Source organism: Lepisosteus platostomus, chromosome 4 (assembly GCF_059453375.1).
Source record: "Lepisosteus platostomus isolate fLepPlt1 chromosome 4, fLepPlt1.hap1, whole genome shotgun sequence".
Lineage (NCBI taxonomy): Eukaryota > Metazoa > Chordata > Actinopteri > Semionotiformes > Lepisosteidae > Lepisosteus > Lepisosteus platostomus.
This window is the reverse complement of record NC_142614.1, coordinates 65,660,561-65,687,843: the sequence shown is the minus strand read 5'-3', so window position 1 is coordinate 65,687,843 and position 27,283 is coordinate 65,660,561. Positions and strand designations below refer to the sequence as shown.

The following is a 27,283-nucleotide window of genomic DNA, read 5'->3' as shown; positions in this document are numbered from 1 at the left end:
GAATATACCAAGGCAGGAGGACAATGGGACAGCTTTTAAAAAAATTCAAAAATAAAATGCTTCTGAGGCATATTTTTTATTTTCCCAAGTAGTTTTCCGCAACAGTTACCTATATTTAAATCGTCTATTCACTTTGTCATAACAATACAGTTAATTATACAGTTAATACGTTATTCATTTCCTTAATTTGCATGATCACCTTTGTCATGAATAATGGTGTTTCTATGGTCCAATAGGTGGCAGGAATAGTGAACAGTTGATAAAGACGTACTTTTGTCTGAGAACATTGATGTATAGTATGCATGTGTCTCAGGGCTGGTGGTTGAAATAGTTTTAAATGTTAAAGTGTTACTCATACAGTTAAGGGCATGAAAAAAGAAGAAAACACAGACATTTCCAACTTGGGGACAAAAGAATATACTGTACATTTAAAACAATAACAATGCTGAGTTTTGACATTTAGTGTAAAATTATGATTTTTGTTTTTTATATGAACACATAAAAGAGGCTTCAATTTCAGGCCATTTAGCCCCTGCAGATGAGGGGTATTTAGCAGCTAATTGATACATGGATCTCATTAAGCAGCTAAATGATCCAAGGATCTCATTAAGCCCTGTCTTTTGAGGAAGCCAAAGTACTGTTTTCAATATGGCTAGGTGCAGTACGTAGATTGTTCCATATTCCCACAACCCATACGTAAACAAGTGGCTCCCATTCTTCATTTTCTTTCAGCGTCCAGTACATTTCCACTTCAGTGTTCTTGTTCATTGTCACTGTTTATCCTGAAGGAGTCCAGTGGGTTGACTTTGTCAGTGTCTTTGAGGATTTTGAATACGTGTATCAGGTCCCCTTGTAGCTTTCTCCATTTGAGACTACAGTGGTTCACTTCCTTCAGCCTGTCACTACGGAACACTCCCTGAAGTCAAATAATGCACAGTACTGTACCTTGTTACTCTTCTCTGCACTGATTCCAGAGCAGCAACATGTTTGTTCTAAAACAATTCAGGGTGACCAACATTGTACACAATATTCTAAATTAGATCTTATTAGTACATTTTAAACATTAACATATACATAGAAATAAATTCTACAGTTTTAACTATATATCTCACACATATATCTATTTAACTATTTATCTAACACATATCTGTAGCGTTGCAGTTTCTGATTAACTCAAAGTGTGAACCAAGATACAACATAACAAGAGATGTATATTAATAGTAAAGAAGTGTGAACACATTTTGTCACAATTCCTTGGGCCACTGGATGAAATAAAACAAGACCTAATGTAAGTGATTCAAGCAGAAGGAGTGACAACACGCTCCAGCAGCAGTTAACAGTACCAGTGCTCATGGCCCACAAGTATGATGATTTAACTGGTATCTTTAAGTCATCAATAGCTAAGGACTCGAGAAAAGAATATTAATTTGGAGAATATTAATATTAAGTGGCTTCAATGATTAGCTCAATTGAGAAACGGCAAAGTCAGGCAGAATAAAAACCAGAAACCCATGTAATATCTTGCATGCCAAATCCTGAGTTACTCTATTTTCACAATGCTAACAATAAATCCTTTTGCAGAGCTCAAAAAACAGCTATTCTCTGAGCTTTTACTCCGATGACTAAAACCGATGACAGTTTAAATATACCCACCTGTGATCCCCCCCCTTAACTGGTAGTGTGGAATGGAGGACCTACACAAATAAATCCCTGGCAGCAGGGTAGCTGGGTCTTTGTGAACTGTTTGCTTTAACCTGAATAATGAAGTGTGAGGATAAACAGCAGGAAACTGTAAAACCCATGTTTTTACAGAACAGCCTTGGTGAAAGAGCCTTCCCACCCTGACTTGGTCCATAACCTTTTTTATAGCCCCTTGTAAAAGGCAGGAGAGATGGGCTGCAGTTCTTCTTTCTACCCTTAACCTCAACCCATCTCGCCTTTCACCATGCCTTTCGTCTTTAAACCCCACAGGACAGCAAACATTCGCTTCAAGGCTATGGGATTGGTAAACTAAAAACTAAAACTAGCCTGACTCCACAACCGGTCATTTATTCGACCTCTCCTGTATTCTGAGCCTTTTTATTAGAGAGGTCTGATGGAAATCAGCTGTGGCAGATTTCGCTCTCGGAACCCTGTGTGAATGCCTGCACTTATTTTCTTCCTTCGTCATCTGCACACTGCACACCTGCAGCACACACGGACATGGGCCGGTCAGAGAAACAGCTGCTCTGCTACACCCCCTTTATCGCAACTGCTGCACTTAATTACCGACGGAGGGAAGAATATGAAACACCGCTACAAGACTAACAGGTTCTTGTATTATTCTACAGCCGTCCTTGAACTAGTTTTTTTTATCTGCCTTGTTCTGCAAGGCTTCAAATCTAATCTGTCTTCCAGCCTGATTACTGATTGTGTTTCTTGGTGGTATTCCCAGTCTTTTGTAGGTTTACCTACTGTATGAAGAACATCACAATATCCCAAAATATGGTCTTAATATTGCCCATTGATGTTCAGCTGGATTTCAGCCAGAAGACTTTGGAGGTGTAATGGAAGAAAAACGTGGTTTCTTGCAAAAAAAAAATCAGGTTCATGTCACACTCGTGAACCCCTCCTCTTAAGGACGCTCCAGCCCTTCCTTGTTTTATACTCATTTCCCGCTCCTGCCTCCTGTTCCAGCCCCCCGTGCTTTATAAGCCACACGTTGCTGTCTATCGGGGCTCAGCTTTGGAAGATGGACGCCTACCCATGAGTCCAGGAGAGACTCGACAGCACAGGCTTCATCACGGCGTCCTGTCCTTCTGAGTCCGGGATTAGGGAGCGTCTGGTCCCATGACCCCCCTTTTATTCCCCCGACCCTCCACCGGATCCCCCTCCAGCTTTTCACTCTGTTTGTCTGTCAGGATGGATTACCCGGTCTTGGACTTTTGCTACACTCCTGGATTTGCCTCGGACTCCCTCGGACTGTTTACCTCGGCCACACCTCCCCGAACACCAGCACACCATGAACACGCCCCCCAGTTTTCCTTCCAGCCCCTTGCATGCCTTTTTCCTCGTGTTTTCCTCACTCCTCCCCAGATTGTGTTATCTGCACAGGGTCCTGAAATAATGCTTCATGACAGTTCACGTACAGTATATAATATAGGGCATGGAGCATCATCATTCCTTTGAATGTAACTTCAGAAGGCGATGAACGAAGGGCCACGAATATCAGTCAAGGGCTTCAAAATATTCCAACACTGGGTGAAACACTTTCAACCCTCAACTTTCAATTTCTTGTTTCAGAGTTAAACAAAGTCAAGAGGAGTCAGCCGACCAAAACAATCATGGACCTTCCCAGAGCTGCAGGTACAGAAGGAGTGGTAATTCTGGAAACAGTGTTATATTTTATATGAATTAACAGAAAAATAATAGAAATGTAATTATGTATAGAGCAAACTAAACTTCAGGAAAAATTATAAAGTACCTTCCAGTAACAGTGAACTGTACAAATTATTACTATAATGGCAGAATTTTGTTCCTAAAATTCATATCATATGTTTGCTACTGTTTTATATTGTTTTCTTCCTCTTTTCTATCATCTAAATTTCTATCATAATTACATTTTACTAACTTGTGTTACAAGATCTTTAGCAATTTACACAGCGAAGCTTTGTAGATAGAAATACAACTTTGATTAACTTTGAGTAACATCAAATGCAGTATGATGTCACTGCTTCACTTTACGAACAAACAGAAGTCTCTGCAATTAGCCATGGGAAGACATGACTCAACAAGGGGACAGAAATTTAGAATGAGGAGGGAAGAGGAGTGACATATGTCTTGCGGATGAGTAGAACATGACTTCAAGATGAGTGGGGCATGAAATGATGAGATTTTATCTGAACTACAGTACAGTACATATACACTGCCCTTCCAAAATATTAAGAGGCGCAACACAGCTTGTTCAAAACAAATGGGAATGGCACAACACATAGCATGACCCATGATTCATGAGAACTATTAAGTAGTAACAGATCACAGCTTTTAGGTTGTGGACTCCATAGAACCAGGGGTGAATATCATTGTGCTGGTGCATCACTGAAGGCAACATCAAACCTGGCTAATGTGTCACTTCAGACAGCCTCAAGGATGCGCTGACAGTCTCTGGCAGATACAACAAAAACCAAGAGGCTGTTCAGGCTGAAAGAAGCTAATTAATCATTACCCACATCATACAGAGCTATGTTAACTACTGTTGTAGATGAGTGATTCCATATTTCCAATAACATCTGTGAACATTTAGTGAAATTGATTTCAAAATGTGGAACAGCTGTAATCACCTCTGGAGCTGGACTAAATCACTATTTTGATTTAAGTTCATTTTTGTAAGGCTGTATACAAAGACATCGAAAATGGACATGTACCAAATGAACTTAGCAGCAATTAGTTAGGAAGTGGTTCAATAGAACATTTCTTATTTTTCTTTTCATTTCAAATTAAAATATTCCTTAAACATTTCTAATAATAAAGCTATAAACTCATCTGACTCATTTTTGTATTTTAAAAAGTCAGAACAAATTAAAATAGTACAAAAAGATTTTAAGTGGAAAGTAAAGCAGGAAATATAAAATACTGTACAAATAGAGTCAAAGGTTATGATTTCTTTGCTACAAGCTAATCATTTGTGAGTCACTTAATTAAAATTAACAATCATTAATCTCTTCATTCTAAATTCCCTGCAGATTAAAATGGAACATATTGCCGTCTTAAATAAAGACTTTTTTAAAACATCAAGGAAGTTGGCCATTGGTTTTTACTACAAAAGAACAGAACAATTACAAATTCTAAACATTAAGTATTTATATTTTTTCCTCAAGAATGTCAATACCACAGTAGTAATTATCATTAATCCCATACACTAAGATACACTACATAACTAATTTGTTGACGCTGGCTCAGAGACCACTGGCAAAGTCTGTTTGATTACAAACAGGATGAATGATTGACAGATTGTTTCTAGATATTTTCCAATAAAACTATTTAATGAGATGTAAGGAGTCAACTTCACCAAGGAGTATTTAAAAGTTATGATTTTTTGTTGTTTTAAATCCAGTTTCTTTAAGCACACAGTGACATTATGGGCAACGAGGATTTGTAATTCTGGTTTTTATAACTTTGGTTGTAGTAACAAGCCTGCTCACTTCAAGTTGCAGATTAGAAATTCCAGTCTTGCACCATTTTTATGGGCAGGTGAAGCTGTCTGGCATAGTTTTAATATCGAGCATTGTTCACAATGATCTGTCTATGCCTGTAGTTTTTTCCTTTAGGACAGATTCATATCTGTTTATTTATAGCCACCTTCTAAGTAATTGTTGAGTTCTATTTTCTCTTTCAATTGCTGTAAACATTGTGCAAACACCAATATGTCCACACCTTTCATGTTTGCCCATCATAATAAAATACAGTTAATCGTCTGAATGGAGTCAGTTCTAAGACACATTGGCACATCATGTGTACATCCTATGTGTTTTCAAAATGGTCTGTAATATCTGTTTGAACTGTGAGGCACCTACTCATTTTAGACTTTAATTATAGGATTGCTGTTTATCTCATGGAAAATCACAATGTGCATTACAGACAGAAATGTAGTCCTCAGTTGCAAACCATTCTGGCAGCGTTTAGACTTTTAACAAAGATGTTATCATCCAGCAATATGTCTCCTAGAAATCTTGTCAAAACCGATATACCAAGTCTCCAGATGGACAGAAAATCACACCAGTTCAAACAGGTTTCCCTTATAAAAGTTTACATTCTAAAACAAAGAGGACATCAGAAAGCAAGATAAAAAGCTGTAAATGTGTAAAAAGCACAATAAAAATGTAAGTAAATATGTCTGGTCAAGTACAAAACAGTCAAGGAAGCAAAATATCCACTGCACCATGGGAAGGTTCATAAAATACACAGAATAAAGGCTTAGTACCAAATCATATAGTAATAGCTTTTGGTGAGTGAATAGTTACCCATATTTGTTTGGGACTTCTAATCAAAGCAACATGAAGAGGTTCCAATTACTCGTTTTCCTTTTTACCTGTACGTTTATTACAGGATGTTCTAAAAGTTCTGGATCAAGTCTGCAAGAGAAAGGTGAAACCCTCAGCCCACCAATCATGGGTCCAGTCAGAGCCTTACAGTTATCTACATTGCCGCTCCATAATTAATACTAATTTTCCAAAATCAAGTGCACTTCAGACACAACAGAGCAAGCAATGATATTGTCTCACTAAAAAAAGCTCTCCACCAGAATAAATTACATTATGTTTTTATATGTTCTGTGGCTCATACAGTATGCAAGCACAGTTTGTTTTTTTCAGCACAGTTATACTGTACACACCATGAACTATAGAACTCGAGTAGGTGACCCCACACTGCGTTTCCACGCGAATTCAAAACGAGAACTGGCTGCTTATTCAGTTGTGTGCATAAATTTTTTCGGACCCTTTTGGCTTCGAGGGCCAGTATGGAAATCACATCACCAAAAACGTCAATCACACCATGAGGAGGCTGGAACCTTTCACTGCACATAGTGTTTGTGTTCAAAGTATCTGAGAAAAGAGAAAGGGTAGCCTCACCATAAGGATAACAAGAACAGAAAAACACTTTTTTTGCTCATACAATTTAAACTAACTTCATTGGAAAAGGTACAACTTTATTCTTAATTGCCGTTTAATTTATTGTTATTCCCTCATCTCTGTGAACTTACTTCCCTTTTCTTTATGCACATACTGTAGCACACCCTTTTCTGACAGCTGGGAAAAGGTAACAGCACTATTCCAATAATGATTCTGTCTCTTAAAGTTGCAAAAATTAAACAATAGTCTTGAAGGCAAACGCATTCTATTTATAGAATTCTAAACAATTTCATGAGCCAGCAGCATTATTCCAGTTCATTTCGCAAATACAGTACAAATGTCGCAACAATAATGAATTCAAAGATATTAAGATGACAAAGCGAAGACAACATCACATTGCCTGCCTTTGTACTGGGAAGCAAACACGAAAGCCCACTGACTCACAGTACTTCAGGTTTGCATCAATTAAGTTTTTTAAAGAATCCAGAACTGTTGAGCACTCCATCATACAAGTCCGAAGCAGTTTTAGCATTTTTACTGACCTGTGTGCCAGGTCACAACATCCTGCGGCTCAAGTTAGAGTCATCTCGTTCTCAACTAGAATCTGACCAAAGCTTGAGAAATGATTTGATGAAACCTGGCTAGCCTGCATTTCCATATTGGAATAAGCGGCATTCCCCACCACTTTTCAAGAACAATAATGTTGGTTTGTTTAGTTTTTCAGTGGCTTCTACCCTAAACTTTGTTGGGCTGTCTTAAGCTATAGTGGCCTTGGAATCCCTTCTGTTTAATTTCAGGATTTCCAGCTGGCTCAAGGAGAGCATCCTCAGTGCAGATCGAGTTCACACATGATTGTTCTGAGCCCGGTTATGGCATGAGCCAGCTGTGACAGGGATTCCTGTAGCGGTGCGCTCACAGCCAGAGTTGTGGAGGCTGTGGGCTCGTCTCCTCAGTTTTCCACAAAGCAGTACTCCCTGTGACCTTCCAGGCCCCCACAGGCCTGCACTCCCGCCACTACGCCAGCTGATGCTAGTCTGGCACAGGCTGCCCAGCCACTCTGCTGAAAACCGATAGCCTGGCCTCTATCTTCTGTCTGAGATCCTTGGATCAATTAGTCACTAATCACCAAACGGGCTAGATCGGCCTCCTCTCGTTTGTGATTCCTCCCTTATTGTCTAACGCTAGCTCTCCTGTGAAACCTGACACACTGTGGAAGCTGACGATAACAAATGGCTCTCCTGCGTTGAGAATTTCTAAAATAACAAGTAAACAATGGGGTTTAACAGGCTAAGTCTTTTGAATACATTTCCATGTTAGTTCCATGAAAGGAATAAAAAACATGAGAGAGAACACAAATCTATATATCTAAATGCACCCCCCACCCCCCCTCAATATCAAATAGTATTTCCACTTCTATCTGCTTTTTGAAGCCCTTGCCTCAGAATTAGTCTATGAGTTCACTTGTACAGCACTGGATTGTAGCTGTGTATGGGCATGGCACAATTCAGCAGAGAAACTTCCACTAACCCACTTGGGAGTCCACACCACAATTAATACTGTATAATTCGTATATTCTGTTGATAAAGTGCACTGGGGACACTGGATTGTTACCATCTGATCTTCTGCAAAGAGGCTGTAACTTTTGGCATCTCAGTCACTCAGTCACCTGCCTATTTATATACACTGCCCAAGCAATACAACAAGACACAGCAGCTCCGCTTCACTGACATGATTTATCTAATCGCCATACATAATCCCTGCTGAACATGTCGGGCCTATACCTACAAAAGTATCGCTTTAAGCCTAGTTTGCGATAATTACTAATTATTTTGCCGTTAGTTTCCTTACAGTGAGAAAATATGCCGCCAACACGGGAACAGCATAAATATCTACCACGGAGCACAACTGCGTCATTTTAAATCAATTTACTTTCGTCCTTCATTTCAGTTTACATCTATGCGTACACAGTATGTAAAACGAACAACTCCGTGTTGTTGTGTTCTTCACGAAATCAATTTTTAAAAACGTACTGTGTTTTACAGTTTAATTATTAGAACATGAGCGCAGCTCTACTCTACTAAATAAACCATCTACGGCATGTTTACAAATACATTCTCTTAACAAGGATGCAGTACGAGAGGAAAAAAAAATCCCGAATCTATTACAACTTCAGTATACTCTTTGCCACGAGTAGTAAACTTGCCTGAACGCTACCTAAAACTACTGTAAGTGCAACTCCTTGCTGCTCTCGTTTCTATCGTTCTCCTTCGTGCGTTTAGCATTAAGACCTTGGCCGTGTGTGCGCTAGTCTGTGTACAAAGCAGCTCACTCCTTACAGTCTTTTAAAAATAAAATATATATATATATTCTCACAATTTTGCTTTCGCTTTATCTTTCAAGCTCGACTCAATTGACTGCCTGGCTCAAAGGCTCTTAAAAATTTCCAGAGTACAGCTGTACTAGAGCGACGCTTAACTTAGCATGAGGGCACTGCATATCCGCAAAAGTTTCACTTGCTCTGGATGATTGTCTTGTACAGTAAACACACAATTTACAATAATACAGGTTGTCTACGGCATGCAAATGACTAAGAACAGAAAAAAAAGAAAGCCTTTGTAAGAACAGATCTCACCATATAGCACGGAGTAGGCGGCATAAAATGTGTGACATCAATACTGGGTAGTTTCAGGAACCAGAGAAGAAAAAGAGGGCGTGTGTTATTAGTCAGACAAGCAGAAAGTCCCACAGAGTCGAACTGTCAGCGGCGACGGCCAGTGGCGGAATCACACGCAACAGACTTTCAGCTACTTCTGCGCTCAAAAAGGATTCCTAAAGAAGACCTCTTCTTGTTTCGTGTTGTTTTGTTGTTGTTGTTGTTGTTGTTTGAGAAAACGAGAAGATATTCTATTATACTGCTGGATTATCTGAGTGTCGTGCTCGCCTTCGCAGGAGCTGCGGTGCTGGCTGTGCGGATTTCACATTGCTGTTTCAGATGAGCACGGCGGGGGACGCGCTCCCGGCTCCTGCCTCGCAAACGCGTGGATAAATAAATGCCAGCGATGGGTGGTTATTTCATGTAATCGTTGAACAGTCTGACTAATCAAACCGATCAGAGACCAGTTGGAAATTGGATGCTGTCTGGGAACTTTGTTGTTGTTTTTTTTTTTAAAAGAAATCTGCGAATTTATTTCACGAGTGTTGTTGTTGTGTTACACTGAAGACTTGTTTCACATAGGATTTCACCGCAAGCCGATTATACAGCGGTAAGTAAAATCCTTCATGAAGATATTTGCAGATGTTAAAATAGTATTTACTTATTTACTTATACCTGTAGCACGTTTAAGGGGTTGGTTGTGTTAAGAAATGAATTACGAATATCGATATTGAATATATAGATACAGTACTCGGTAACAGGATGCCTGTTTCAAATCATGATAATAAAAAGAGGAGGAATGCAGAAATCGCACAAGTTGTGTTTTAGTGGGGAAGGACTCATGAATTTGCGACACTGCATGTGTGAATCGAAGACTTATTTTACAATTATTGTGTTTCTGTCCAACATCCGTAAGAAGATTAAAACGATTGTAAATGTATTGCCTTACAGACAATAGTCAAAAACGTATGTACAGTACCTGTATGGAACAGTATTCTGAGACGTGCATCTGTCAGTGTGTTTACGTGCAAAGTATAGGGTCTTAAGGAGTGATTGGAAAGCTTGTTGCGTTTCAGTAGTTTGATGATGTGAACATACTGTAGGTGCGTTGGCTGCCGAGCAACTGCATCTTTAAACGTTATTATTGTCGATTACGTCCTTTCATTCCTATTCCTTTTAAAAAAAACGGTATTGTATTTTTTTTCTTTTCAGGTGTACCACTTATATTTACTGATCATCGATTTCGGGGCGGACTCTTACGTTATAAACATTTTAAAATAGACGGGACCCTACTGAGTATATAATGCCTCTGTGGAAATATTCATCCCACTGATACGCGGGACTCAGATTATGAAGTTATTACACCGTGTCAATGACGGGTAAGATGGAAACCCCTTTTTATCACGATGACACGCCAAACCTTCAAAATTTTGGACAGATCCCCGACTACAACCACAGGTACCCGAGCCAGAAAATAATGAGTAAGAAAAATATGGCTGCACAGAATTTCCCAGGTCCGCTGGGAAGCACCTCTGGTTTGAAGCTGTTGCAGGGACAAGGTGGGAGCAATGGCAGTATAAATTCGAACAACCCAGGTATTAACAGTAACACAAATGGCTCTTTAATGCCTTCGCCAGATGTGAATCTCCTAAAGCTGGCTTCCCCCGATTTAGAACACCTGATTATCCAGTCCAACCAGGGACTCGTCACAACCAGTCCGGCGCCAAGCTCAACACCCAACCCCTTCATGTACAGGAACCAGGTAACTAATGAGCAAGAAGGCTTCGCTGATGGTTTCGTGAAAGCCCTGGCCGACCTCCACAAGCAGAACCAGCTCATCGGGGCGCCCATCTCCCCGTCGTCTTCAATTCAGGGGCCATTCCAGAGGAACGTGATGCCCAGCGGGGACATGCCCATCTACACGAATCTCAGCAGCTACAACCCCAATCAGATCACTGTTTCCGCCTCGTATTCAGGGGGCCAGCTGCCCTACTCGGCAACCGGTCACGGGTCGTCTCACGGTGGCCTCGGGCAAGGACCCCACCCTCACAGCCGAGGACTCGACGAGCCCCAGACGGTCCCCGAGGTGCCCCATCCCCCCGGCGACCCCTCCAGTTCCCCGCCTTCCCTCTCTCCCATTGACCTGGAGACACAGGAGAGGATCAAGGCGGAGCGCAAGAGGCTGAGGAACCGGATCGCCGCCTCCAAGTGCCGCAAGAGGAAGCTGGAGCGGATCTCCCGCCTGGAGGAGAAGGTGAAGGTGCTGAAGACCCAGAATTCGGACCTGGCCTCCACTGCCAGTATTCTGCGGGAGCAGGTGGCCCAGCTCAAGCAAAAAGTGATGAATCATGTCACCAATGGGTGCCAGATAGCAGTGGGCACAGCTGCCCTGGCAAAAACTGGGGAGAGTACCAGCTGCTGAACGTGTTTTTTTTTGTTTGAGTCAGTGGTGTAAAGAAATGACGAAGCAAATAATAAAGGCTGCTGAAGCCTGCAAACACAGAGCTGGGGTGCAACCAATCTCTTACTCAGTTTTGCACCTCAGACATGTGTCTCAAGAATGAGCTAGGGAGCACAGAACATTGATGATTAGTTTCTTTATTAGTCTTGATTATAAGTGCGCCAGGGAACGCCCTCTGTCCCGCTGTTGAAAAGCAAGCTATGCCATTCTGTTTTGTACATTTACTTGTCTACAGACTTCGTACGTGTATTTAATTTCCGAGCTAAAGGGGCAACGTACCTACCTTTATGAAGAGAAGTACGTTAAAGAGACTTCATAAAGTCTTTAGGAGTAGGGTAGACAAGGCTGGGCGACAACTACTCTCAGAGCAACGTTCCAGCAGGGTACGAGCAAACTAATGAAGGCTTGTTGGAGAAAGGGAAACACTGCACTTTGAAATCTGAAAACATATCATTTAATACAGGATGGAGGTTCTTGAAATATTTCTCAACAGCTTCCAAAGTAAAAGTACATTTTGAGCAATCTCCAGGTAAACCTGGTTCTGAAACGTGACAAGTCCAGGGGAGGTGGGAGAGGAATAAACCCATTAAACGTCTGCAAGCACACTCTTACCATCGCACACCAGTCTTTTCAACTTCACGGAATCATGTCATCATTTATTACAACTTCTAATCAAAAGTTAAAGTCAATCCCAGGAACAAAATCATAATGTAAATTTAACCTTTATTAAAACTCTATGGGAAAGATGGCTTGGCATAGCCTTTTCTTTCCCCATGTGTTAACTAGCAGTTGTCTCCAAGTGGAATGATAATGATTTACGAATACATTGTACATGATCCCATATATTAAGTTATTACCCACAACCATGTTGAATTGTTGTAATCTCTAGTGATGATGAAATGTTTATTTTTCCTTTTGTCTCCAGAAACCTTTTGGGGTGCTTTGTTAGTTTGTTTTCAAGTGTTTATGTGTACAACACATACTGTAAGTTGACATTTTTGACTGTACATGAGAAAATGACCTATTGTAATATTGAACTTTAAAAGCTTACTGCTTATCTTTTTCTTCAGAACTTGGCAATATTTTGGCAAATAATTTCATCAGGTTAGATACAAATTATGTGATGTACAATATTCCAAAGTGAGACATTTGTTTTCACGGTATGTAAGTGTAATGTAGCTCATTCCATTTCAAGATAGAGAGCAGTATAGCTTTTCTTAAGCGTGCCCAATGAAATACAATAGAAGCCATTTTTTAACAGTTTACTGAATGCTTTGATACACCAGAACCACGTGTTCAAACTGTTGATCTAAACAGCAGCACGTGGACATGTTAAATATTTTGGGGTTTTTTTCAGTTGTGTTAAACTGGTACATTGCTTCAGCGAAAAACATTTTACACACGAAAGAAGTTTTGAATAACTCTGGGTCCCTCAGTTACACCCAGTGATGTTTCAATAATTTAATAGTCCTTTGTGACTGAAAAGCAAATCAGAAAAAGGGCTTAGATCAGAAGTATTTCTTGTTTGTTTTATCCTGTTTAAGAATCTAAGAAAGTATAACAATTTATTTATGCAAAAAAGCCTCTTTACTATTTATGTTGTCTGTATAAAAAGTGTAAGTAAAAAGAATGAGTGTCTGTCAGACACTTGCTTTATTTTGGAACTATAACATTGCACTTAAATCATAAGAAACATTAAATGATGTCTGGCATTTATCCTATATTAATATATTTACATGGACTTTGTTCAATGCAATGTCATAGGAAATTATACAAACCGTCTTGAGATGTGGTTGTTCTGATGGCATTTCTGGACTTAAAAAATTATTAGGATACTTTTTATGATTATTGGAATCCTTCTTAAATGGAAATATTGTGTCATCTGTAAAGGGAATTGTCACAGTGTGCTGAGATAATATAATAATTAAATCAACCTTTTGTCTAGATGTTACCTGTAAGAAATTTGTGAATTGAAATGCTGTTTTTTATACAGCTGATTGACATATAGATTTGCACAAACTTGTTTTGGGGGGAAAAAAAATCTTAAATTTTTTTTGTGCTTTGGGAATTACTCTTTAGGTGCACTGAATAAATGCCTTTCCGATAGACAGAGATATATAAATATAGATACTGGAATTTATTCTTATCTGTATTTATATGAGTCTGGACAGACAAAGAAAGGAGAGTCTGGATAGAAATTAAAGTCTCAAATAACATGTGAGTGTTGTTTAGAAGATATTTATTTTTTGAAACTTGAAAAAGGCTTTTGATGTTGACTAATGATTATATTTTTGTAAGAAAAATGTTAAAAATATTAAAGTTCTCATTTGAGAGAGAACGTTGTGAACAGAGGTACTACCTTAAGTGTTTATTTAACTTTGACCATTCCAGAATACATTATTTATTAAGGTTGTATTCAAAGGGCAGTCCAGGACTATTTGTAATCTTCAATTTGGGAATGAGTTTCTTTTTTCTGTCGCTTGTATTATCAACTGGTTTTGAAAATGGGAACAGTTGATTTAAGTTGTTTAAAAACTTTCACACTATTATGTGTTTTATAAATATAATATGAACATGAATAGAGACACAAAGCTGCATTTGTATATTACTGTATCTGTTTATGTGATCAATTTTATAACATGACAATTGCAATGCGGTACTTGTTACTGCTGATTTCATATTTATTAGCTAGATTCTGTTGAATGAAAGTGCAAGATAGGATGCTTTCATGTTTTATTTAGTCAAATTTAGATTAAAAAGAGCTGAATTGGTTAAGTTGATGAAAACACTATGCTTTATTGTGTATTGTTGTCTAGGTTGATGACTGGTGTTAGCACTGACATGGCTGAGATTATTTTGTGTACCAACACATATGTAAAACATGAGCAGTGCAAAGAGGAAGAATTTGTACAGGAAATGCAAGGGATTGGCAAAACGTACTCCAATCAACAGTGCACAGTGAAGATCTTCGAAACAAGAAGTGAAAGAGCCATTGGTTAGGAAAGAACTGAGACTGTCTCCAAGACTACATTCTCACTGAAACATGTGAGAGTACTGGTATTTTTGTTAAAAGCAGCAAGGGTTTTAGAAGTTAAAAGAAATGTAAGTACTGTAGATGTAATGAATGAAAACATCAAACTCTGATATCCGATATTAGTGATTATATTCTTGATGTCAGCAGTTTAGATTTTGATATTGCATTTTTATACCAAAAATAGAAATGGCCGATATCAGAAACTGAAATCTTTTGGAATCAAAAGGCCGATTAAAACTAATGTTGATCTCAGAAATGCATCTTGGGTAAAGATTTGCCATAAAACATCTGTCGGTCTAGTGAGAAGTAATTTGTAAAAGAGCTGTTATCCTTACCTGTTAAACCAGGAAACTGGAGTTAAAGATCAATGCCATGATTACATGCTGTATGCTTCTATCATACTGATGAAGTTTCACCACGAGAAAGAGTTTGAAGGGGTTTTTTTTGTCACAAGGGGAGTGTTACAGAGAATGAGCACCTACAGCATCAAGGCACCCAGTACACAAAACAGGAACTTGGCCAAATCAGTCAGGACTAATCAAAAGGCAATGGTAAAAAACAGGGATATTTTCCATCTGCAGTTCACAGGAATATCAGTATTAATGCTTAAACGCCTATATACTTCAAGGATAAGTTGTTATTTCCATTATGCTTCATTATCCAAACTAATATTTATTAAATCTTCCAGCTATTTATCAATACCTGCATGCTAGCTGTGCTGTAGCTGCGCAGGTCGTTGATGTACTAAGCTGCTTAAGATACACTTTCAAACAAACATGCAACAGTTCCTTAAAGTACACAGAAATAAAATAACACAAATGATCTGGAAGCTCATAGTGGAGAAATTAAAGTAAAGTTTTCCCAATGACGATAATAATTAAAAATCTCATTACAAATTGTACCCATTTTGCTGTGTTGAGCAGTAAAGGCCAAAAATCTTTGGCTTTGGCATTAGGCTTACACTTTAAAGGAATCTTTGGGTTTCTTTCTGGAGCTATTTCTGTTTTATGATAACTTTTGAAGTCTTGACATCACAGGGTTCCAAATGTTGGTTTTTTTCCGAAAGTTATTCTCTCATAAATTTCAGTGATAGTTACTAATACAGGTCCAGCTATGGAGCGGGGGTGGGGGTGGGTGCACACACAGAACACTAGTGGGGCAAACGACCAAAGGAAAAAGGAGTAATTGTTTATTTGAAAGAAGGACGCACTATGGAAAACAGTCATCATTTCTGAGGTTAAACTCCATATTAGCTCAGCTTTGATATAGTAAAATAAACGTTTGCCATTCACATTGCCCTTTCAAAAGGGACTGATCAAGAATAAGCTGAATTACACATACTTTGTATAAAAACATGGATTGTTGATATACATTTTGAATCATCAATATAAAGTAAATTTCCTAGTATCAGGACGGGAATTACAGATATCCGCATTTTGTGATTTGAAAGATATTAACAATTCATATTTCTAATATCAGTTATATATTTTTGGTATCAAAAATTATGTTTTAGTAGAAATTAAAGTACTGTTTTGATATTGGCAATTTGATTTTTTGATATCAGTATTTTCATTTTGGGGACCACAATTGATTCTTATGTCAAAATGTTTAATTGAGATGTTTTATTGATATCAGCAAAACATTGCTAATGTCCTAAACTGAATTTGAATATACTTGGAACTCTCAAGTCATGGAAAAGTTACAGTACATTTTTATTGTGGCAATGCCTTGTTGTCAGCAAACTGTTTTCAAACCAAAGGAGATATTCCACAAATTCTAACTTGATAGATTTAAGATTCAGTATCATATTTTTAATGTGTCACTGTGGCTGAGTTGTATTAAAATTGTAATCTTGTGGGTAGGGTAGTATACCTCAATTTGTAAACAGTTGTTTGAAATTCAACAGAAAAAATGCAAACAGATATAAGGTTTAATGAGATAGACTTCGAAGTGGATGGTTTTTGTATCTAAATTGCCATTGGAAAAGTAATGTTAAGATTGTGAGAGTGAAGGGACTGGTTAGTAAAAACAGCTGAGGTAAAAAAAATGACCTGCCAGTCCCTGTTACAGAAATCCTTGGACATCTGTTTAGCAATGCTCAGTTTCTTGCTGGATGTCAGAGGACTGTTGTCTGAATACAACCACAAGGTCAATTGAATAGTATGACTTAGAGGCGCCTTGCCTTGTTTTTTTTTTATTTTAATTCTTTTGTTTATAAATAATCTCTTTAACAATCTTGAAAAATGTTTATTGGTTTGCTGGGGGGGGGGGAGAATGAACAATAAAATAAATATGATTCAGACATAAATCACTTTTTGGTTGTGTTATCCTCAGTCAACAGCATTGCCAGCACCTGCTACTAGCTTATAACTTCAACGCGGGTGAGACGTGGCCTAGAAATTATTTTTCTCAATGGTTGGTCTTGGTTGTTTTAATTCATAAAAGGACACAAAGTTGTAACTGGTAGGACCAGAGCCAAGCAATTTCTCATAAGCATGAATACATTCAGGAATGCTGAGGTGATATTTACAGTATGTACAGTATTTAATTAAGCCAATAAATAAGAAAAAAACAAGTGCTAAACTATTCATTGTCAATCTATACAAATACAGACTCTTGTAATTTATGGTTCAAGAGTCTAGAAACCTCACATTTTATAGTTGCCTTTTTAGGTGAACTGATGTTGGTGGCACTTGCCTTTAAAAAAATATTTATTGGTGCCCTAAATTAAATTAATTTTGCATATCAAATCTAATAGAAAGGTTAATAGATTAACATTTCTTTCATAATCTCAGCTAAAATATTAAAAAAAAACAACACTCCAGTGTGTGAGTGGTAACAAATGACAAATTTAAACTTGACTACTGGTATGGTCTTGCTAAAGCTCACACAGCAAAATTGAAAAATATAACTGTGAAAAAGTATGCGCCCTCTGTCTTTTCAATGCAAACCTTTTAATACAATGTGAGAGTATATTTGTAATGCCCTGGAAAGTATTCACCCCTATAATTTCCCTTGCGTATGAAATATGTCTGTGTCAAAAATCAAACTTTGAAGATATGAAAAAGAGAAATGAAATAACTTCTGCAGAACTTTTTCTTTAATTGAGCAAACTTTAGTATTTTGCTATTCTTTCAGTTCACTATCTTCCTGAAGAAAACATTATATTTCTTGTTTTCAGAAGAGTTTTTGTTCCAGGTATTTGAGAGCATGTCTCCATAATAACTTTTTTCTGGTCTAGACTCTCTTACAGTAAGTCTTCAATAGGGTTTCAGTACTAAAACAAAATGACAATACTCTACCATAACACTTTAAATGGCGGTAGTCCCAATATTTGTCAACTTAAAAATGTATGAAAATGTATTACTAAATTTTAAAAAGTCCTTCCAAAAGAATAGTGTGGAACCATACAGCCCTTTTGTTCATAAACTTTGCTGGCAATGTGGTCCACAATTAAATCAAATTTGTGGCCCTCTACCAACTGCTGATGAGGAACCTGGTGTGTTGAGGTAATTCTTTTGTTTTTCAGAGATTTTTTTGCTTCTATTCAATGGAAGCCTGCCAGTAAAGTACTGGGTTTATAATTGCATATTGTTGGTGGGTGAACATTTTGATTTAAAGCAGAAAGTCCCTGGGGTCTCTTAGGTATGGTATAATATAACTTGACTGCCAGTAATTTCCCAGTGGCCACAAGGAGACAAAGTACGTAATGGAGATTTGTAAAAGCACTACGAAATCTATTTGGCAAAGCTTCCAAACAAAACAGAAGCTTGGTGGAAATATATCTGTCATTGTGGCACATGGTCACTTGGAAGCTTCCTGGACCCAGTGAACTATGCTTTTAGACATTGTATAAGATTAGGAATAAGATTATGATAAAAATCAACCTCATTCCTTTTCAGTTCACTTACTACCAGCACAGGACCAGATGGGGATTCAATCTCAATTTTGCTTTTAGGGTTGTATTCAAACATGAGTAACTAGCCACAGCAGAAGTCAAATCAAAAGTTACATGGAAAAAGCAGATGCAATACATATTTTCTTGGAATAGAACCCACATGTATTCTAAGTGGAAATTCCATTGTTGTCCTCTTTCAGATTTTATCTTTGTGATTCCTCAAAACTCTTCAAAACTGAATACTAATGTGTAACAGTCAATCAGTATACAGCAATTGTACTCTGCTACAGTATGTCCATGCCTGTTCATAAAAGGGGGAAATCACCATAAAAAGTCCTACAGTAAGACTATAAGGAAAAACATGGAAAGCATACTACATTGCTATTACAACACTATATAATAAAACATAAACTGCAACTCAAACCAGGGATTCAAAATGTACAGAGAAGAGCTTTGGTATTTTAGGTTGTCAGAATTTGCTTCAACCATTGTCAGTGATTGGTACCAAGATACAACACAGAATGCACTCAGGGAATATTATCTTGTAATTAACATTTTTAACAGTTCTTTCTTTGTTAAAGGTGAAATCTGAGATGAACATGGGGAGGAAAATATTTGCAATTCCTTTAAAACTGCCTTTCACCCCATCTTAACAACCACCTAGAGCACTTGCTTGATGACTTTGGCCGAGATTTGGAAAATAGTTGGCAAAACAAAAATAAAATATTTTTTATTATAAAATAGTAAAACCTTCCGTACTGCAATGAAAAATTATATTGTGATGCAGTGGAAGAATGGGAAACCTTAATGCAGTATGTATATTTTACTACAACTCACACAAGTGCACAGCCAGAAAACCTAAAAAACATGAATTCTCAATACCAACTGAAATGGTTAGAAGGTGGTTAGAAGAATTTTAGCCTGTAATACACAGGAAATTCTGATTTACACATGTGTTTTGCAGTTTGGAAGTTAGTGTAGGAGGCAACCTCCCGTAAAATATTTTTTTAGAGTGGCGCGTCAATTGTCAAAGATACAGTATCTTTGCAGTATGATTTTTTTAATGTAAACATAAATTGCTTCCATCTGCTTCCTAAATAATTTACCTGTTGGGCATAAGTACATTTTCTAAAGGGTTAATTACCAAGGGTAAACAACACCTTTGAATGGGTTAATAAAAAGACACACAAAACATGCTGACAGCTTGAAGTCTAGCATCATGGATCTGAACAGAGAGCCATGTTTGAGTGGGAGCATTATAATAATAATAATAATAATAATAATAATAATAATAATAATAATAATAATTGCTTACACGTATATAGCGCTTTTCTGGACACTCCACTCAAAGCGCTTTACAGGTAATGGGGACTCCCCTCCACCACCACCATCAATGTGCAGCATCCACCTGGATAATGCGACAGGAGCCATAGTGCACCAGAACGCTCACCACACACCAGCTATCAGTGGGGAGGAGAGCAGAGTAATGAAGCCAATTCATAGAGAGGGACTATCAGGAGGCCATGATTGGTAAGGGCCAATGGGAAATTTGGCCAGGACACCAGGGTTACACCCCTACTCTTTTCGAGAAACGCCCTGGGATTTTTAATGACCACAGAGAGTCAGGACCTCGGTTTTACGTCTCATCCAAAGGACGGCGCGTGTTTACGGTATAGCGAAACATTATTATGAGCAAAAGCTCTGTAGTGGTGGTAGGGTGGCAAAGCACATTTTCAGCACAAACCAAGTCAAACTACTTTGTGTTGGAAGTTTGCTTCGTGGGTGGCTTAAACACACAGAGAAGACTCAGTGAATAGTGCAGTTATTCTGAGGAAGTGTTGCACTCCTGGAAGGGTACTGTGACAAAGAGTTCTTCACATATCTTGATTCTTACTATTTTCTTATGTTTCTAGACACTTGCAGACGTCTAAGTCACAAGCTGGAGCATGGTTTTGGTTTGAAGCAGGCCATTGATCATGCCACATAACTTACCACATGAAAGGAAGGAGAAAATGAAAGTAAAGCCTCTATTTCATTTTCAGAATTCAAAGTGCACCTCAATGCTAACAAGAAACGGATGAAAGAGGTAGTTTTTGGTACAAAATCAAGACTAGCAGTATTCCTGAGAAGTCATACACCCTGCAGTCACATTTCTTTAAAGTCTCAAAAGCCCAGCTGAACTAAAACTCTCCTGTGCACAGTATTCAACCCCCTATCAGCACAGGTTTAATTGTCCCATTTGTTTTATCTTGGAAAAACATGTAGCCATTAAGCAGAGGCCTTCATGCTTTATGGCTTCTCAGCCCTTCCCTACAAGTGCATTGTTTGTGAGAAAGCAGCTGAACCTTGATTCCTCCCACAGACAGTCTTTTCTGTAAAGAAGGCCAGGGCTTCCTGTAAAGCACATGGAATGGACAAGGTCATTGCGAAAGTGAAAGAGATAGAGAGCACTGTACCCCATCCAGCCAGGGGAATCACAGGGGATTCCATTGTTTTACACTGGATACTTGAAATCACTCTGCATGTGTCAGTTTGCAGAAAATGCACATATAAATATGAATGTACAGTACATACACACATAGACAGAGACAGAGACAAACAGTCTGTGCTCCCAAGAAGAATACACCTTGGGTATAAAACACTACAGATCTAACAGATCACCTTCTCAAGGAACAGGAATGGGATTCTTCTTCGGCTCACTCAGCTTCTGAGAGTTTATTTTTGTTATTGCATTTATAAGTGGCCTAATTGGCTTTTATTTTAAACACAGTTTTTCCTTCTTGTGGCTCTTGCAACCACTCGAGAAGCGGACGATTTTTAGTTTATAAGGGGGGGAAAAAGGGTTTGTTCATTATTCATGATTCATGATTTACCAAATGTCCCAAAGACCCTGAAATGGTCTTCTGACTGTCTTAGCTGCAAATTCAAGAATGGATATTTTGGGTCTTGAATTTCCTGCTAATTCAATAGGAATCAGCTGCTTTGTCAGGATGTACTAATATAAAACATTAGACTACAGGTACCCAGTCAAGGGCTTGTGGTTTTGATTAAATTTATTTTCTAAATTTCTCGTTTGAAGGACTCTTCTATAAAGCAACCGATCTTGACATATTTCCAGGGCATTTCAAGTGTTAGTTGTATAAACAAACACATCCTACAATCTGTGCCCTTTAAAGGCTTCATATTTACTCCAGTGGTTTATGATTTCTAGTTCCTCTCAGGCTTTACCTGAATGTGCACAAACAAAACGAAACTCCATTGCACCAGTTAATGTGTGTGACATGGACTGTGTATCTGACTTTCGCTAGATTAAAAGCTCATTGCATTATCTCTTCATTGTGTGCTATGAACCAATAAAACAATTCATCCGGCAGGGAGAAGGGTGGGGATGCTTGTTATACATATGCACTAAGTAACTACTGTTTTGTGTGAGGCCTCTCTTTATTAGAAATTCCAATATTCTCTGATATTTACCTCATTTTCCATTATATAAATTCCATGTTTTATAAAAACATAATTTTGAAAATACGGAATGACTAATTCCCTGTTTCCACCTACTATGGCAGTCCACACAAACAGTGAGGGTACCAAAGGTCAGTGAATGTTGTTCCATCTCATCAAATCTTCTTTCCAGCACAACAGACAACACCAATGAGAAGACATTGATAAACACCAGGAGAAATGAGGTTACCCGAGTTTGTTCTGCATTACTTATGTCCATTACACAGTCCCTGCAACTCACAACTGGCAACCCACTGAAGCTAAGCAGGTGTGAGCCTGGTCAGTACCTGGATGGGAGACCTCCTGGGAAAAACTAAGGTTGCTGCTGGAAGAGGTGTTAGTGGGGCCAGCGGGGGGCGCTCACCCTGCGGTCCATGTGGGTCCTAATGCCCCAGTATAGTGACGGGGACACTATACTGTAAACAGGTGCCGTCCTTCGGATGAGACGTAAAACCGAGGTCCTGACTCTCTGTGGTCATTAAAAATCCCAGGGCGCTTCTCGAAAAGAGTAGGGGTGTAACCCCGGTGTCCTGGCCAAATTTCCAATTGGCCCTTACTAATCATGGCCTCCTAATAATCCCCCTCTATGAATTGGCTACATTACTCTGCTCTCCTCCCCACTGATAGCTGATGTGTGGTGAGCGTTCTGGCGCACTATGGCTGCCGTCGCATCATCCAGGTGGATGCTGCACATTGGTGGTGGTGGTGGAGGGGAGTCCCCATTACCTGTAAATGGAGGTGGAGGGGAGTCCCCATTACCTGTAAAGTGCTTTGAGTGGAGTGTCCAGAAAAGCGCTATATAAGTGTAAGCAATTATTATTATTATTATTATTATGTCAAGCACACCTCTAAGGTGTTCCCCAGTTTGTGTAAAGTGAATTTAGAAACAAAAGTTGAATATACAGTAGCAACTATTGAAACAACTGTCAAAGAACAGCTAAGAAAAACAAAACTTTATGGTTCGGTGTGCTCAGAATGAAAGTACTTGTAGTTTAAAGGGGAAACATTCTCAGAACTCCGACAAGTACAGAAAACTATGGCAAGTATTTTTAAGTGTTCTCTAGGGAGAGGAAAGAAAAAGCAAAGTACAATGTTTGCTCAGGAAAGGTAAGGCTGTGTTTTCTTAGACTGATACTTGGTTCATTGATTTACTTATGTGGTTTGCAAAGTGGGCAGTCAGTTGTACAGCAGAGGAAACCACACTTTGAAATTATAGTTTTTTTTATCTGTAACAAATCAGAAACAAAAATTAGTAACTTTACTTTACCTAATGTGGAGGTTGCTTGTGGTTGATTGGAACAAATGTGTGTGATTGGAAAAACACATATTTTTGATATTTTGGATGCATAGATCCAAATGAACCTGTTAAAGAGAGAACCTAAATCAAACCACATGAATAGTAGAAAGATTTGGCCAAGGATACAAATGAAGAATAAGATATTCAAACTCTAGAACACAGTCAATCCCAGAACCACTTTTATCATCAGTCACCACTTTATTATTATCAAGTAACAAAGATGTGATAATTCACTCGTTTGTTTAAAAAAAAGACTTGTGATTCAAATGATGTATGTGACCATTTTTTTTACATTTATACAAGAGATATCCATACTGTAGTTCAGACAATATATGACCACTTCCATGGGAAAAACAATAATTATGTGACCACTGCCATGGGATACCTTCGATAAATTATCGAACAACCTAATATCAAGGGGATAATACTGTATATACTGTATTCATATTTATATATCCATACAGATACCACTAATAAAGACTAGTTTTATGTTAAAGGACTGATATAATTAATTGCTTTTGTATGTCTGACATAAAGTGGCTTTTCTATGTGGCTCAATTGTAAAATGTTTTCTTGCTTGACTGTACGCAGTTTCCTATGAAAATGTGTGTGAATACAATTAAACAGACTAGAGTTACACAGAACTACTACTTTTACCCAAGCACTATTAAAGGTTAATGTGTAAAGACTACAAGAGCTTTTCCAGTAAAGCTAAGGAAAGGAGAAGGTCATTTTGAAACTGAAAGTGTCAAGTTATTGCCTGAAGCAGGGGAAATTTCACTGCAACCTGGATGTGACTGGAAACTTCCTTAACCCCTGGGTAGTAGTTCAAAGCTCTGTTTCTCTTTTCACTTTATTTTCTATGTGCTGTAGCTTGAACACTTTAGAGACAGAACAAGGCATAGACCAATGAACACTTGCTTCAAACTAAAGACTAATGTCTTGTCATCGGAAAATGCTTTTTTAGCCAAAATGAGAAATTATAAGTGAAACCAGACTAAATTATATAAACCAATATCTAGAATGCATCTTTTTTAAAGTCATAAAGCGCAGCCCAGAATAACGTCAAAGTCCCAAAAACAATTTCTAGCATAACATTTGCGAAGAGTCGTGTTATCATTTTCCTGGAACCAGATTACTATAGTGTTACACTGTGGTGAGCTCTGTCTTCAGTTCTGCCTTTTAGCAGAAAACCAGTGGAAAACAGCAGAGATGTGCTCTAAGGTTAATGCTCTTTTACAGAGCTCCAAAATGCTGCAGAGACACACAGCACACTCACATGTTGCAAAAGCAGCTGTGTTGCAAAATCCATTTACCATAACTTCCCACCAAGCTCAATGTTCAGAAGTTCACCCAAAGGCACATGTACAGTACCACTATATGTTCAAGTCCCACCTGCATCTCTTTCATTTTGCATACATTCACTCAGTTTAGGTTTTACTGCATGTGAGTGATGGCTTATACCGATGAGTTAATTTTGCACCAGGACAGATGTATTAGGCAGAAGCAGAATACTCAGGTTCGAATGCCCCTGAGGGACAGGGCACTCTCTATTACAAAAGAAAGGGAAGGAAAGAATGTCAGGAGGTCTGTAATGTGCTCAGTGACATTTGGAACAAAAACTTTAACTGTGTAATATAGCCACATGGATATGACTAAGAAAGATTTCTTAAATAAATATACAGTATTTCCTTTTTTCCTAATCCTGAGCATTGCTGAGATCATTTTAGCAAAAACTCCCCCATAATGCCCAGCAAAACGTTTGCAGGGGCAGAGAAAGAAATGTCATATTCCGTGAGAAATACCAACAGAGAGCGTACCAAGTTATGAATGTACAAAGTAGGCAGTAGGGGTATTTTGGAATCTGTCAAACAAGCTTACTGAATGGTATGGGAATTTGGTACACAGAGAGAGTTCTCGCGCTAATACTCTGCGTTAGAGCTAGGTAAGGGAATTTCAAGTAAAGCCCAAAAAACAAAGGAAGGCAAGCCACAGATAAGACAGAAAACAACAGCAAACCATTTTCCATGTGAAGTGTCTAAGACTTTGTACCACACGCAAACAGAGAGAGAGTTAAAAAATGCAAGCCTGGATAAGAAAGACTTGATTTATCTTCTTTTTCCCCCTGTTTGCATTTATTCCTATTTAGTTTTCATATCTTGTTGTTACATGAGACACTGCATATTAATTCACTTCGCTAGGTATTTCCTAGATGTGTTCCACAGTCAAATGCCAGTGCCTGTATACTGTGTTTAATGTTCCACATAAATGGGATTCAGATTTTGTAGCTCCTTTTGTTTGTCCCTTTTGTGCTTCTCTGCTTTTGCATGTCTATTCACTGGAAAGAAACAATACACACAGAAGCCATAAAATGAAATGACCTAGTACTGCATATAATCTATATGATTTTTCCTGGTATTTAAGGTTCTCACACACACTACAAAATGCATACTGTACATTTAAAGATAATTACATAAAAGCTCCCTGTATTTTATTTCATTCTGCGTTGATTATGATATGCAGGTTCAACCTCTTTATGCTCCACAGAGTATTTAATATACAAAGAGCCCAGCAAATGCGTGTCAAGTTTTGATTGATTTAATTTTATTGTGGGGCCCATTAGCACAAGCTGCTAAATGTACTCAAATAATCCTACTTCATATTATTTTAGTTTTGCAGTAGAGATATCTTTTTTTTAAATACTTTTAAACTTTACTCTTTCAAAAACTGTTATGTGATTGTTTTAAGAAGCTGTCCATAAATATAAAACTTATTTTTTCAAAGTAATAGTACAACTTATATAAAAAATGTATTGATAAAGAAGGAAAAAGAATATTGTGTTATAGGGTAAAGAATGTCTTTTTGTAAATTGATCACTTTTCATACGTCAAGTACTTAGTAGAAAAATGAACAGCCAACTGCTGTTGAATTGACTAACTGTACTGTATATCCTTCATTTTGTTTGGTTTCCTATGAAGGACTGTACTGTATATAACATATACTGTATGTTCTGTATGTAATATACTGTATCCTGTGTATATTATAAGCTACTTTTATGATTTTTCTTACAGAAGTCTTTAATTGTAAATCACCACATCTTTCTTTTCTTGTTCTTTTTAAACAAGAATCCTCACATCTCCACAGTAGATCATGGTTCAGAATTTCAAATTCTGATCTGCTCCTCATTTTAAAAAGACGGTGTGGTCCCTTCTTTCAAGTTTACTGAGCAGATTCCCACAGTTGTAAAAATGTAAAGATTCTTTCTGTCCTGTTGAGCCCCACATGATACAGAAAATCCCTATGCGGGCTGCATATACAGCAAAAGGAACAAGTAATAGGTTTATTCAATGCTGAAAAGAGAAGAAAGAAAACACAATGTTTCGGCTGTGGAGCCTTCTTCAGGTGTGAAGGCTGAAGAGCTGAAACGTGTGTTTTCTTTCTTCTCTTTTCAGCATGGAATAAACCTATTACTTGTTCCTTTGCAGCCTATGCATGCTGATGCAGCTACCCACCTGAACTGCATATACAGTAGGCACATTGGGCATTTAATGTTTATGAATGTGAACATTACTTCAACATCTTAGACTAAAAGAAAGAGAGAGAAACGTCAGCTTTCTCATATGTTGCTGACTTTTTTAAACAAAGATGCTTTAGAAAACATCTGCAAATACATTTTCATTTTTTACCCTATTCTTTTGAAAGTCATTGCGGCCTGCAATGGCCAAAATGACTTTTAATATTTCCTCCCAGGAAAGCTACACGCTTTCCCCAAATTGCTCACTTTGTCAATCCCAAGGCTCGTACTGAGTCAGCCTGCAACTACCTTTCGCT

At 38.1% G+C, this 27,283-nt stretch overlaps 1 protein-coding gene and 2 long non-coding RNA genes across 4 annotated transcripts in view; 1 reads left to right on the top strand and 2 right to left on the bottom strand.

The window, feature by feature from the left end:
• The window catches only part of LOC148673632 (uncharacterized), a 225,950-nt gene that overhangs the window by 174,892 nt on the left and 23,775 nt on the right, over window positions 1-27,283 (bottom strand). The gene's annotated exons all lie outside the window — the stretch shown is intronic.
• LOC148673634 (uncharacterized) lies at window positions 58-9,352 on the bottom strand. Its single transcript, XR_015936075.1, has 2 exons — window positions 9,241-9,352; window positions 58-3,339 (listed from the first exon to the last, which is right to left on the bottom strand). It is a non-coding gene; the product is annotated as an uncharacterized LOC148673634 (long non-coding RNA).
• june (JunE proto-oncogene, AP-1 transcription factor subunit) lies at window positions 9,342-17,331 on the top strand. The gene is made up of 2 exons (XM_088630317.1): window positions 9,342-9,871; window positions 10,474-17,331. Exon 2 carries the CDS (start codon window positions 10,634-10,636, stop codon window positions 11,681-11,683), a length of 1,050 nt encoding a protein of 349 aa, XP_088486443.1. The 5' UTR covers window positions 9,342-9,871; window positions 10,474-10,633; the 3' UTR covers window positions 11,684-17,331.

Excerpts from the sequence above, each read along its gene's own strand:
- june (XM_088630317.1), top strand. The coding sequence starts at position 10,634 with ATGACGGGTAAGATGGAAACCCCTTTTTATCACGATGACACGCCAAAC.